Here is a 14455-nt window from a genome sequence, read left to right as displayed (position 1 = left end):
GCTTCCAAATGCAGGCTCAGATGAGGACTTCCGGTGACCTTCAGGACTGATGAGTCAGCTCTGCATCACTGCAGTCTCCCATCGCGTTGTGTGTTGGCTGCCAATTTCTATGCAGTACCAGGGTAATGCACTGTGCAGCTGACAACTAAAACTCCAGATCCATGGATCAATTTTGCAGCATATTTTAGAGCTGCCTTTGCCATTTTCTATGCATTTGGGATTTAAAAGAAGGAGAGAGATTAGTATGAAGCAATGAAAGGATTACAGTCTATGTTATTATACAGGGCTGACCACAGCATGGATGCCATCAACTTCCTCACTAGCTGTTAACAGCATTTTAAGATTATTACTTGTAATGGAAATGTGTAACTTAAGACCACTGCTTACAGAGAATCTCACATTTGCCTACCTGTATCAAGTTTATGAGGTACAAATTCTAGGAGAGGAGAAGATTAAATTCATTTGCTTTATAGGCCTGGCCAAATCTCTCCCTAACTTCAGTGGGTGCTGGTTTCAGTTTTCTGTTGCCATTTGTAGCTAGAGTTTCAGTGTCTGGAGTGCTGAAGGTCTTATTTGTTAAATATCTTAATAGCCTGGCAAAGGGTTTATGGAAGAATTTCATCCATGGACAGTAGTTAACAGTGACTTAAGGAGATCTTCTAAAAAGTAATCCATTATGCATAGCTTTTTAAGTATTCAGTATTTTATAATGCACAACATACTGATCTACCCAGCAGAACCAAAAGGATTGTGTAGCTAAGGCACTCTGCCTGACTTCTAAAGATTCAGGTTTCTGTTTCTATATGACCTTGGAAATTGTTTATGCAATACGCACCCACAGAACACCTTTTTCTTCAATTGCTTCTCAAAATAGTTTGGTGTTCTTTAGCTGTTGATTAAAATTGGCAAGGAAATGCTGCTTTCTTCAAGAAGAGGCTTGTATTTTTGCCTGTTGGTAGCAAATTTTAATGATGACAACAGTAACTTGCAGGTGAATTCATTGAATGGATTGGTGCCACTGACTGACTACTGGTTATATTTTTCCTTTAGCAAAGTCAAGTGTGAACCCATTTATCTGGATCATTGGAATCCATTACAATTGCAAGTGCATTATATAAACAGGAAGTGTATTTTCATTCTCTTTGGCAGTGATTTTATTGAGGTCTTCAGCCATGCTTAAGTTTCACTCCTGTCCATTGCCTCAGTGAAATCAATAATGAAAACTCTAGGTGACTTGGTTTGGTTTCTAAGGTATATCTCTTTTTTTTGTCAAAACAAAACAAAACAAAACAAAACAAAACAAAACAAAAAACAAACCAAAACAAAAGAAAAAAAAAAACACCAGGTTTGTAGGCATTTAAAATGTAATACATAAACTTTTATTTGTTGTACTTTAGACTGGTTTGCTTCAAGTTTTTTCAGAGTACTTTTTGTAATATATCTTTATTCAAAAGAAATTTTTAGCACTTTAGCAGTCATCCTTAGTGCCCTGAAATTGTAAAACATGAAGAATTATGTGAAAATTGCTGTTTCTGACGGTGAGTGATGATAGCTGAGGGTAATAATTTGCTCCTGAGAGTACCAGATGGAAGAGAAAGACCAGCAATTTGCTTCTGCTTGATGAATGGCTGTAGTTTGACAGCAAATTGGATGTCACATGAAGTTGGCAAAGGGTGCAAGAAATTGATATTTATTGTGTAAAGTTGATACAATTAGTCTGTTGATAACAGGGTATGTGAAAATGTGATTTAATGCATTGAATTCACTTCAGATTTCAATGTGAACTGTGGAGCCCCCTGTGTTGCTTGATAGGGGGGCAGCACTTATAGCATCTCCTAGTACAGCTCAGCTCAAGTCTGCAAGCATTACAGGTAGAAGATATGAACCCAGATACGAATAATCATGTAAAGGGGTTGGCTTGCTTTCCCTGACTGCTGCTCAAGAGTACTGAGCAAGAATAATGGACTGGCTTTGTGCAGAGTAATTGGGGGCTGAATTATGCAGTTTCTTTTCAGGCTGCATCATCATCTTCTGTCTAGCCATATATTTTCAGGGATCTGTTACTATCTCGAAGTATAAACTCACATTAAACCTGATAAATAAGGAGTTATCCAAGAACTAACATGCAATTATATCCAACTTGTCTTATTTCATTAAATAAAAATGAGTTTAAATATCTTAAAATACAATATGCTGTAGGACATCACCTCTCAGGACTTGTAGTTGCAAGGCAAGTGTGAGTAGGAAAGACCTTAAACTATCACCAGGCTGCAGCTGAACCATATGAAACTTGAATATGAATTCCATTTGTATTCAGAAGCAGAAGGTAAAGCAGGGATTTACACTTCTCACAAGGCACAGCAGAGTTTATAGTCCAGCAGATCAGATGCAAGAGATAATCTAACTCTGCAGAGATGATGCCTAATTCTCTATTAGAAAGTATGTTGTGTTTGATTTGAATCTGAACTAACCATTATGTTCAGGGCAAACAGGTTTAAGCAATTACAAGGAAAAGAGGAACACTTTAGTCAGTGTCACTCTTCCAAATCTTTGTCACTGTCAGAGGGTTCAGCAATGTTAGTAGAGCTGACTTTTAGTTCACAGCTGTCACGCCGACTCAGCATCCTAGCCACTATGCATTTTATTTTCACTCAGAAATGTGTAAAGTATTGTGATGTTCCTATATATCTATAAGAGTTCTTGCTGGGAAAAAATAAAATAATATATATATATATATATTTAAGATATTATTCCTTCCTTGCACCCAGCTAAAATGTAAGAAGTCATTGGGTCACAATGAGCCCTGGAGGTAGTGAATCTATCTTCTCTGATGTAAATGCAGTTATGCAGTTAGGTGTAAATGTACACCCCATCATGACAGCTAGTTGTAAGACTGACTCTTCAGTCTCTGCAACACCCTGCATCACCTGCAGGTATCTCAGAGCATGTCTTGAAGGGGCTTTCTGAAGTTCTTCTCCCACTGTCTAGTGACTTAACATTATGTGACCATTTCTTTAACAAGTCTGCAAATCTCAGTTGTAGATAAGGAACTCTAAATTTTTAAATCATCAGAATTTGTTTTGGCAGCTCTGTAAAACCCTCTACTTGACTTAATGCTGTAAATTTACCTATTTATTTAGTTTGCAGTTCAGGCCAGAAAAAGTTAAAGCCTCTGGTGACCCCATTTCATTGGAGAAGGTAAAGGGGATGGAATTCTGCATGTCATATATGAAGATATCTTTAGATAACAGATAATCTGCTGTAAAGGAGGACCTTGATCCTTCCTCCTTGGTCTGGAATTGTTGCAATGTAGTGCCTCCAGACTTACAGTGGGGAAGTTTAGGGGCTGATCACAATTATGGTGTTATTTGATGATTTATGACTGATGATCTTTGTGTTGAAAATAAGAAAAAGAGAAAAAGAATAGATTTATTCTGTTAGTTTAAAAAATAGCTGAGCAGTCATCCAGAACTCAGAATACCCTATTGGTAGCACAAAGCAACCATGCTGACCACAAGGTTACCATGATCTTTTTGAAATCCCTACTGAAAAAATAAGGTGAAACAGGTAGCAGTTTGAAGTTATCTAAAAGGTAAGGGCTATTGCACTATTGTTTGCTAGGGAAGAAGCCCAAAAGGAATTTATTATTTTAAATTGATTACATGCAAAGGATATGATAACTTTCCAATAAATTTCATCAGGCATGGTAAAGCTGAAACCAATGTGATGATTCTTAAACATCACTTATTGCTTTCTAGCATAGTGGCTGATGTACCCCAGTACTTTTCTGGAGTCCTAGCAACTCACATACTGTGCTCTGTCTGACATCTTGTATGCCTCAGACTATTACTTCTTTTTCTGCTAAAGGTGTATTTTGTTTTATCAAAATAATTAAATACAAAACAGTGTCTGTCTTGCCCGTGCCTTGACCTTCAGTGGTTCAGACCATCCCACTGCCGCCAAGCCCTGTGCACTCACATGTATGAAATCCATAGCTGGTAATATTTTTCAGTCGTCCAGCTCTCGCTTTTCATAGGCATAAAGCCACTAAAGTTTTTAAGGGGAGACTACATCTGTAATACCCACAAACTGCTAATGTCACCCAGCATGGTGACTGGCAGAACATGGTGGTAATGTCTTTTGATAGAGAGACAATACTTTAGTGTTTGTGTGTGTGTATGTTTTTGTTTTTTTGTTTGTTTGTTATACAGTGACATAGAAAAAAAAATGTTAAAAAATGTTAAACTTTAATAAAGGGTTGTGTTTGAATGTCAGCTCAGCTGCCAAACAGTCATCATCTTCAGAGAAAAGGTGCTCTCCCATCACCCTCCCTGCCAGAAACATGACAGAAAATATTTTCCTGCTTCCTCTATGGATGGGCTGTTCTGAATGTAATTTGTGTGGAAATGGCATTGATGGGGAGTGAGGGAGTGCTGTTTTTCAGACTAGGTAGAGGGAAGGGCTGCTGGAAACTCTTCTGTTGAACATCTTGTTGCCTATAGCATGCATCCCCATGGGCTGGTGTTGCACAGGCAGAGTAAAGAGTGTGTAGTGGTTCTTGGTTAAAAAAAATTAAAACAGGGCTTGCTTGCCTTCCCTTGCCATTCACTTACATTTTGTGCTTGCACAAAATTAACTGCAGTATAGTTACCATTAGAAGTGTGTCCCATGATCATGGTGCTTGGTTGGCCTGAAAAGACCAACTGCATAGGTTAGAAACATTTTCAGTCACTTTTCAATGTTACTGGCAATACCAGTCTCAATAATCCTAGGATATCTGTCATCAACGTTTGGTCAATGGGATCCTATGGCCGTAGGAACTGGAATGATGGTGGAAATCACCCTTTAAACAACTATCACATGCAGTCTACTTCTCTCTGTTGGACTGATTCTGGATCAGACAACTGCCATGACTATTCATAACTGGTTTAAATTTGAAGCTTTACTTCATAAAATTGGGAATGAAAAAATACTTAGATTTCTTCCAAACAGAATTAATATTTAATATTTATTTCCTGAAGTTGTTAGATAAGACTTTGACTTGCCTTTCTGAAACTAAATTTGGGTAAAATATAGCCACCCAATTGCTGCTGTGCATCCTAGAAATTTCTTCCTTTCTTCCTCTGTCGCATCATAAAAACATTCCATTAAATGTGTAGAGATAGGCTGTAAAAATCCAGTAGAGTTAATTTAGAGATACTTCGGGTCTTCTACACACATCGCCAATGCTCCTACTCCATCTATAGTTCTAAGAAGTCACAGTTTCTAGCCAGCCTGTGAAATGGTCATGCTACTTTCTTCTCCTGCTCTGCGACATTTAATTTCTCTTTGGTAAAACTGTCTCCCTGGGAGACTTTCCTTCATCACAGCCAAGCATCTCTAAGTAGCAACCACAGCAGCAATCCTGTGTTACTCTTACAAAATTGTCACATCCATAAAGGATGTACTTTTTATTGTACTTTTTATTATTCAAGCAATGGCATAGGATCATTTTATGGTTAATAACAATAGAGCCCACTCTAGAATTTTATATGAGGGAAGCCCCTGTAGTGTCTTGCACCCTGCCAGTGCTTGGTCCCCAGCCTGTGTGGTCAGCAGTAACACACATACACATGGAGGATCTAAAGAGAGGGCAGTCACAGCTCCAGTTGCAGCTCCAAATGGGCATGTGTATATGGTGCAGACCACCACACTTGCCTCTGGAAATCAATCTCAAGTTGTGTGGAACCATGCAGCCACTGGAGCTGGACGTCTGCACGATGGGGGTGTAGGTTGTACATTACCTCCATCAGTGCCACTCAGGGAGAGTTGGGGCTCAATCTGGTCAAATCCATCTCAGCTACAGAGATGACTTGAAGTAGCATCAGTGAGGTCCAAAGTTGGTGCTTTGAGTCGGGTGGACACCATGCATCTTTGTCTAACTTCGCATGTGGCTGAATGCATTTCCTTCATGGCTACGTTTAATGTGTTAACATCTAATCACAGATGAGGCTTAGTTTGGCCTGAAGCAAAGTGTGTGTTCTGTGTCACCCACTATTACATGAGAAATTTCCGTGGCAACTCAAGGGTGACAGTTTCTTTCATTTCCTTCCCAGCACTAAAGACTAGATTCAATACGCTGCTTAATCTCTTCATTTGATGGAAGCCTGCAGAATAACTAAAATATCTGATCATAGGGCATCTTCTGAAGGAGTCTGTGGTAACAGAGCCATCTGGATGCTTTACTGAATGCAACCTCATGTATGCATTCTTATTAGGCAAGGAAGTAGAGCTATTAAAATAAACTGAATTACAGAGGCTAATGCCAGAACTGGATGCTGCAGAGGGAGACTTGCCGTCCTCCATTTTTGTCATATGCAGTCTCTCCTTCTTGCAAATTAGTGCACCAAGAATAGGTGTTATGAAAACAACTTTAACTTGATTTGATTATTATCCACAAGTCTCCAGGTATTGTCACACACAAAACAACAAACAACAACCTCATCTCACATTTTAACTGAGAGCATTCTTGAGGTTTTTTAGTTTGTTTTTCTCCTTCTCCTTTATTTTCTATCTTTTGATTACAAGCTCTTACATTTATGAATGCAGAGCTTCCCCAGAGCAACAGCAGAAGATGCATCAAATTGAGAGGTGAGGAGGAGGCGGGTGCAGGATGGGTGAAGGCAGGGCCAGGGGCTGTGTGGGAAAGGCTGGCAACCCACCCTCTCAGACTGCCTTGATGGTGCTCTTGTATTTTCAGGAATGCAGAGCTCTTTTCACAATCACGGTTCTGGGCCTTGTTATTTTAAGTCTCTTTACAGGGGAGTTTTTCTAAGTTGGCAAATAGGTGACTTATTTTGTTTCCCCCCTACATCCTTCTGAGTACAATTAATTATTTTAATTAATTAATATTATACCAAGCAGTTTTCTTGGAAAGGAAAGCTATTCTGGTTTTGGTCTAATTACCAGTCCACATTTCTGAATGACAATACAGCTGCTAATTAATCTCTCTGCAGTTCTCACAGAAAGAGATGCTGATAAGCATTTGCCAATTACCATAAGAAAAAAAAAATGTCAAGAGTCCTGTTGTGTTTTTCTGGCATCCACTCTCAGTCAGATGAATATCACTATTAAATACACAGACAGACTAACTACTGAGTATGAAAGCCAGCAGGCTGTGAGGCTGCACCAAAACTGCCCAGACATTACTCATTCAGGAGCTAGCTGTATTTTGCACGTCTGTTCACTCTTGTTGCCTAACATTGCTTGTTACAGTTTTTGCAAATGGGAGGGAGGTGAAGCAGTATGGCAGGGCAGCAGGGCAAGTGTCAGACTGTCCTGAAAGGGAATTTTTCACAGTGTCCTGGTATTAGTCGATATTAGGGGAAGGCTGGAAGAGGACTTCTGTCCTAGCTTTAATTAACCTGGTTGTTTTGGTGTGGCTGGGGACCTGGGATCTATGTGGGATGCTGCCTGGCTCTAGAACACTGCCACAGTGAGTGTGCTTCTAGTGGTGTGGAGTGGGGACAACCCCTGGGCTCCTCTGCCCATCTCACAAACCGTGCTTGACAGGCAGTACCGATGTATAGCAAAAGTATTCACTTTGCTTCTTATACAGGGGAAGTTTGCAGCCCTTGCTGACTTCCCTACTGCTGCAGCTAAGCTGCTGATATGAGAAAGCTCATTTAAAATCACCTGGTCATACTAGAGAACTGTGTAGTCTCTGCTCTATCCATGGTGTAGATATGTCCACAGAAATACAGGGCCAGGTGCTCAGCTGGTAGCAGTTACCCTGGTCCGTGATCACACCAGCTCAGTGAGACCAATATGAGTAACAGGAAGGGAAGGCACAGAACTTGCAGCTATTGGCAGTTTATTTCCATTACCTTGAATTTCTCCCGTTTTTGGCATACAGACCCTCATGGCATTTGATGTTTCTGAAAACATGAGCCAATGCATTGGCTGCTGTGGCCATTGTGTGCAGCTGTGGTGAGCCAGGGAGCTGCTGCACAGTGGGACACATAGCTAGCTCATGGAAAGCATTGGTTTAAACCATGTTGCACAACTGGTTTGATTTAATTTCTTTTTTTTTTTTTTTTTTTTTTCCCTCTCTGTGTTTCAGGTCAGAAAATTCTTCACCACAGAAGTGACATCTTAGAAACTGTAGTCCTGATCAATCCCTCGGATGAAGCAGTTAGCACCGAGGTAAGTCACACAGAAATATTTCACTGGATGTATTACTAAAGCTCTATTAAGTGGACAGAATGAGAGAAGGTCCTGATTGTGCCTGAAAGCATATGTTAGTAGTAAATATCAACATTATCAACCATCCATTGATTTTCTTACTAGTTTCTCAGACTCCTGGTAAACTGCCAAAAGTGTAAACAGAAGCAGATCTCTGAATGTAGCAATCCTTTCCTCATAATTCACAATTTCCCTTCTTGATGAAATGGAGGCAGTGATAGAACCGCATCCATCTGCTTTTCTTTGACTCTTCCATTGTTGGTACCCCTAGATGTCTATTTTACACATGAAAAAGTGCCTGAAGAGCAACTGGTACCCTGATAAAAAAAAAAAATTCAGGTTTTTGAGGAAAACTGCTGTGTGATGGTGACTCTAGTTTGATCTATGTGATTTGTCCTCGAAAAAAACATGTAACATAATCACTGGACTCTGGAAAGCACCAGTTCCTCATGAAATCAGTAGAGTTGAAGAACTGAGCACATAGTTCAAAGAGAAAATTGAGAAATTTAGATACTGAGACTGAAGGTTTAAAAAATAGGGATAATTGCATTGCTAGCTGGTGCTGGGGAGCACTGACATGGTACAATTTCTGTGGGGAAATGAAGTGGTTTTACTTGCAATACTTTATTTGAAAAATCTAATTTTTACCAACACAAAAGGATATTAAACACCAACAGGAAGAAACACACTGAAGCAAATGAAACTTGTAAAGTTTCATTTTATTTTATTTTGAATAACTAATCCACCTTAGTTAACAGCAGCTCATTGACTGAAAAACTATTTGTGAAAATCTCTTGCATTCATTAGAGATGACTGGAAAGAAACAAGGAGGGCAGCAGGGCAGCAGCTCTTAAGGTTGTCTTTAATACATTCAGGCTTTCAGAGTAAAAATACAAAACCTTTAAAGTGTGTGTGAGGGGGCTGGAGAGCAGAAGAAACTGCCAAAAGCAAGGAAATGCTGTTTCTATTGCTGTTTCTTGTCTTCCTTTGATGGATGACCACAAGGAAGAACATTGTCTGAGGCCAATTAATGACTTCTGAACTCTGGCTTTACTCCTTTGGCTCTGGAAGATGTTTGTCTAGGTTACTGCCAACTTCCTTTCACTAGGCTGTGGGAGGCAATCTTTACTTTGCTTTCATCTTGCCAAACTGGTCACAGCCAGAAGTTAGAAGTTAATCTTTACCTTGGCTGACTAAGCAAGATCCTCACTGGACAAAAGCCAGAAAAACGATAAGAAAGAACTAGGAGAATTAAATTGGAGGTTAGATGAGATGTGGCTTGTATGGCAAGTAGAAAACTTAGCTTCAAGTATCAGTAGTTTCCCATGTTGCAATTGAGGAGACAGTGATATACCATGGAGCTTTGACTTCATTAGAAGATGAAATTGAGTCTATCAGTTCAGGAAAAACAAAGGCAAAACTTGTTAGAACAATTATTATTATTATTAATTTTTAACTGGCTGGTAACAGCCATATTTGTGGTAGTTTGCACATGGTTCTGCCCAAAGCTCCTATCATGTTCTGTCAGCTGCCAAATCCTTCCCAAAAGAGAGAAGTCCAAAAGGAGACAGACCACATATCCCCTAAGAAAACAAATTTCTGAAAACCTTATTAACAGTTACTTAGTTTTTAAGAAGACTCCACTCCATTGCCATAATACTCTTCCAATTGTGTATGTAATAAGTTACCAAGTTTTGGCTGAGTCTTGCTGTTTGCTATCTTCAAACAATTTGGGACTTCAACCAAGGGTAAAGTTGAACAGAATTTATCGCCTTGCAATGTTTCTTCTTAGATGTAGTGGTCTTGAAATCAGAAGACAAAATTCTGATAGTCCCTCAGAATGCTTTGATTATAGCCAGACACAGAATTTATGTGTCTCTGGAAGTTCTTTCATGTGTATAATATGTTACCCTCTACAATCTGCAACCATATATTTACCTTTTTTTTCCCCTGCCATAGTTTTCTAGCTCTGCAGAATCTATTTATTCTGCAGAACCATAGATTAATAAAATAAGTTAAAGGGGAATTATGTGACAGTTGCATATCAGTGATTCATAAATCAGGAAATAATTTTGCTGTTGGAAAACCTAGTAAGTTTATACATAAGTTGGCAGACTGCCCAGAGCTGCTGCCAGCAATGAGAGAAAAGACAGCAGAGGAAACCATCTTTTTTTATGGTTTTAATGCCACTGGAACAGATGGGGTTTCAAGACACACATCAGACAGACCACTGCATTTATCTCTATTCTTATCTGAAATAGATAGACTCTAACCATCAAGGATATTGTTGAATTTATAATCACCTAAGTGCAATTAGTGACAAGCCAGCATTACTTTTGTGCTTAATTAAAGGACCTTACTGCTGTTTAAAGTCAAGGGCACTTATTTAATAAAATAACAATGAAGATGTCATAGAGTTGGCATCTTCTTGCAGCTACAAGCTCTTCACTGACTCTTTTCTAATTGTACTGAAAACATGAGCTCAGCAGAGATTTAGGTCAAGCCTTTCTGGCTCAGCTTCCCTGGCGTGAGAGGGAATTATTTAGAACAATTGATTGCTTAACGATCAATATATAAATTTGAAAGAATGGCTTGCTAGGAGTGCTGAGGTGATTATGTCATCTCCATGGAGATAGTGTTTGGATGCAATATCTACATGTGGAGTTGTTCCAGACGGACTCTTCTCATTTAGTTTAGTTTGGATAGCACTGTTCTGGAATCACTACTCTGTTTTAACGTAATTCTTCTTGAACAGAGGAATTACCACACTTGAAATGCAAGCCTTACCTTAATCTGAGTTGATTTACTGGTTCTGGGAAAAACAAAACAAAACAAAACAAAACAAAACAAAACAAAACTTTTTTTGAAATATTAGCAAAAGGTTTACTCAACAGCACAGAATTTTATGAAGGTTTTATTTACACTTATTCTTCAATTTAAGTTATCAGCCAACAGAATGATAGTGAACGTATGAATATTTCTTAGGATACAATTAAATCTCTCCCTGAGGTAGAAACGGGAATTATTAGTAGCTGTTGTGAGGGTCAAGCAAAGTAATGAGAATCTACTTCAAAGTAGTTATTTCAAAATGCAGAAGAAAGTTATTTCGGAATAGCAAGCTCCTTTAAGCCATCAGGCATCTACATAATTTACTAATGTATATGAAATAAGATCTTTCACAGGCACACTATAAAAAGCCCATAGTTAGTGACATCATGAGGAGTAAATGGTGCATATGACTGTATCTGAGTGCCTGATGGTGAAGTTTATGATTTTGGTGAAGCAGGATTGTGATTTGTGACTGTTACTTTTCAGTGATATTTTTTCAACTGAATGGCAAGTTATGTTGTATACAGGGGAAATAAATAAATAAATAAATAAATAGGATGGCCTTCCAAAAACTGAGTCTGACACGTGTAGTTGTCCCTTATTAGAAAACGAGGCACAGTTGACCAAATTTGTCCTGATATACTGCTATTAAAACTTGCCAAGAGCTATACAAGGAATATATTTGTTCATTGAAAATATTTCTTGTCATTCCAATTTTATTCTCTTCTGCTCCTTGATTTTTTTTTTCCATGTCTTTACTTTAACTTATTTATCAGGCCTTCTCCCTAATCAGTTCTTGTGCCTCCTTTGTTTCTTTTTGCTACAGAATTTCTTTTTGTTAGTTTGTTTCTTTTTGTTAGCAGAATTATAACTTGATGATTTTTCACCAGTACTGTGAGACTCTGCTGCAAAATATGTTTTAAATTAAGCAAGGTAAACTGCTCATTCTCATAGGAATGTAGAAACACATGGTAACTCCCATTATTGCTGTTTCTCTCTGTCATTCTAGGTGCGTTTAATGATCACAGATGCTGCAAGACACAAGCTCCTTGTACTAACTGGACAGTGCTTTGAAAACACAGGAGAACTCATTCTTCAGTCAGGGTCCTTCTCCTTCCAGAACTTCATTGAGATCTTCACAGATCAAGAGGTGTGTTCATAAAAGTAACTTCCATTTATTGTCATGTGGTGGCACAGGTTTCTAGAAGACCAAAAATAGCCTTCTGTGTTAGGTTGAATTTAGAGTTGGCAGCTTGATGCTGATGCTCTTTACTCTTCTTTCTTTAAAAACATATGCTTTCTTTAAAAACATCTATTTAATTTACTTTTTTTTTTTTTTTTTTTTTTTTTAACGTGAGTTGCTTATCTAAAGAATTGCATTTTAATTTGGGGAATTAAGTTTTAACTTTGAGAAACAGGAAAACAGTGAACTTTTTAACAATGGAAGGAGATAGTGTTGCTTCTGAAGTGTACAGGTTGTTTATCTAAGGTGCACATACAAAGCAGGCAAATTTGACAAAGGTTCTTCCCTGTTGGCAGCTGAGCAGTAGGTGACATTAAATAAGATAGAGACTGTCTGTTGGAACAGCTGGAGAATTTTGCACCACCTACCCGCTTGGCTTCTTTACCGTAGTGTTTAAAATCCAGCCAGAGAAATCTGTAAATTTTGTGATCTTTATACACCAAAAACACAAGTATACGACATACCAGTATTTAATGCTGTTTGTTTCATGGCTTGTTATTTTGCTGTCCTGCTTAATGTGCTGTGTCTGAAAGCTCCCATAGGGCAGGAGTCCATAGTAAACAAGCTGTCACACTTAATTTGGCTGCTGTGTAAATCATATATTTAGATAAAATATATGGCTATGTCCATAGGATTTTAGTTTCCAAAAGTAATTAGGAGAATTTCAGTGGAGTGATATTTGAAAGTTCAGTGCTGAAAAAGTAGAGTTTGCCTTAACTCTGGTATGACCTTACTGTATCTATTTGATCATGTTCTCAAAGCCTCTTTGTTCTGCATGTGGCTGTAGGGTTAAGGATTCCTGCTGGAATTCCAGAACTGGATTCCTGCTCTCTGAAGTGCATCTGGCACCTAAAAGTCAGTTTGCAGAGTTACTTTTCTGTGGAATTGTGAGACTGAGCTCCATGTGCTTCTGGCTAAGTAGGAACGCATGAACTACATGCAAAACCAGTGGCAAATCCTACTGTTACAGTTAATAAGCCAACAACAGTTGGCTGGAAAGCTGAGTGGTGATGTCTGGCAAAACACTAGAGCCAGTGTGGGATTGCTGTGGGGCATGTGGGATATATTCCTTTGGCCCCAAGAAGGTTCCCATGGCTCATCTCTGCTAGTGGCAGCATGCTCATCAGCCAGCACGACTCTTTTAAAGCATTAGCACCCGGCTTGTTGTCCCTGAGCCTTGGGTTCTCACTGCTTCTACACGTTTCAGAAACCCAAAGAAAGAACGTGATTCCCATACAGAAGCCTGCAAATGTGACATTTTTTCAATGCTGCCATCAATGGGAAATTTTCAGAGAGTCTACAAATTGGAAACAAGGTTAGAAAGAAAAGCTATAAAAAAAGTGGGCAGTGGTTTTTCAAATAGTGATTAAATGAAAGAATTTCTATGCTGTCCTGACCCATAAGCATATAAGGTTTGATGAATATTATGCGAAGTTCATGTTTCTGGTTTCCGTCCCTTTTGTTTCACTGGACCAAACCTGAACTATGGTGATGGTATGTGCCTACAAATACATAAAGAAGTATTTCCCTTCACCAGGGTGATACTCTTTTGAAGTCCAGTTCAGTAATCCATGTCTAGCTTGAAGACCTCTCTGCAGGCGATGCCTAAAAACATTGTTTTCAATTTCTCCTGTGCCAGAGCATTGAAGATGTCCTATTGCACCACCTCTGCAACAACAGCTATCAGAGGAAAAACATTTTGTTATTGCCTTTGTGGTCCAGGGTATTAAGCAATGTTGCATGCTCTTTGAGCAGCCACCTTGCTGTCTGCCTTCTATGGCTACAACACCTTTAAAACTTGAGGATTCTTCAAAAGTGGTATCCCAGTGCTTTAAAGATGGCCAGGTTCATAAATAGGTTTCTTTGCTTGCAGACTGACCTTCAATCCAGAGGAAAGAAAAAGCATTTACATTTTTGTGTTATCAAATCATGTAAGCAGTGAAGATGTCAATGCCCTTTGTGTCATCGTTAGAAATATAAATCCATTAAAGCTTTTACTGGGGCATTCCTGAGCTTGCTGTTCCTAACAGATATGATCTATGTCTGGAATTTTTTTTTCCAACTCTTCATTGGCCTGTGCTACCAATAGCTTAACAGTATGTGCATTATGTGTGCCAGCTTTTAAGAGGAAACAGAGATTGAATTTAGTGGTATGAAGCA

General features: G+C 38.8%; 1 protein-coding gene across 1 annotated transcript in view; it reads left to right on the top strand.

The window, feature by feature from the left end:
• Positions 1 to 14455, top strand: part of MAP1B (microtubule associated protein 1B) — a 67997-nt gene that overhangs the window by 38822 nt on the left and 14720 nt on the right. The window contains exons 3-4 of the mRNA XM_082783674.1: positions 8102 to 8184; positions 12062 to 12202. Coding sequence (XP_082639800.1) covers positions 8102 to 8184; positions 12062 to 12202 — 224 coding nt within the window. The remainder of the gene's footprint in view (positions 1 to 8101; positions 8185 to 12061; positions 12203 to 14455) is intronic.

This window comes from Aythya marila (genome assembly GCF_965140915.1).
Source record: "Aythya marila genome assembly, chromosome: Z".
Classification (NCBI taxonomy): Eukaryota; Metazoa; Chordata; class Aves; order Anseriformes; family Anatidae; genus Aythya; species Aythya marila.
The sequence above is the reverse complement of the archived record's forward strand: the minus strand, read 5'-3'. Positions and strand labels throughout refer to the sequence as shown.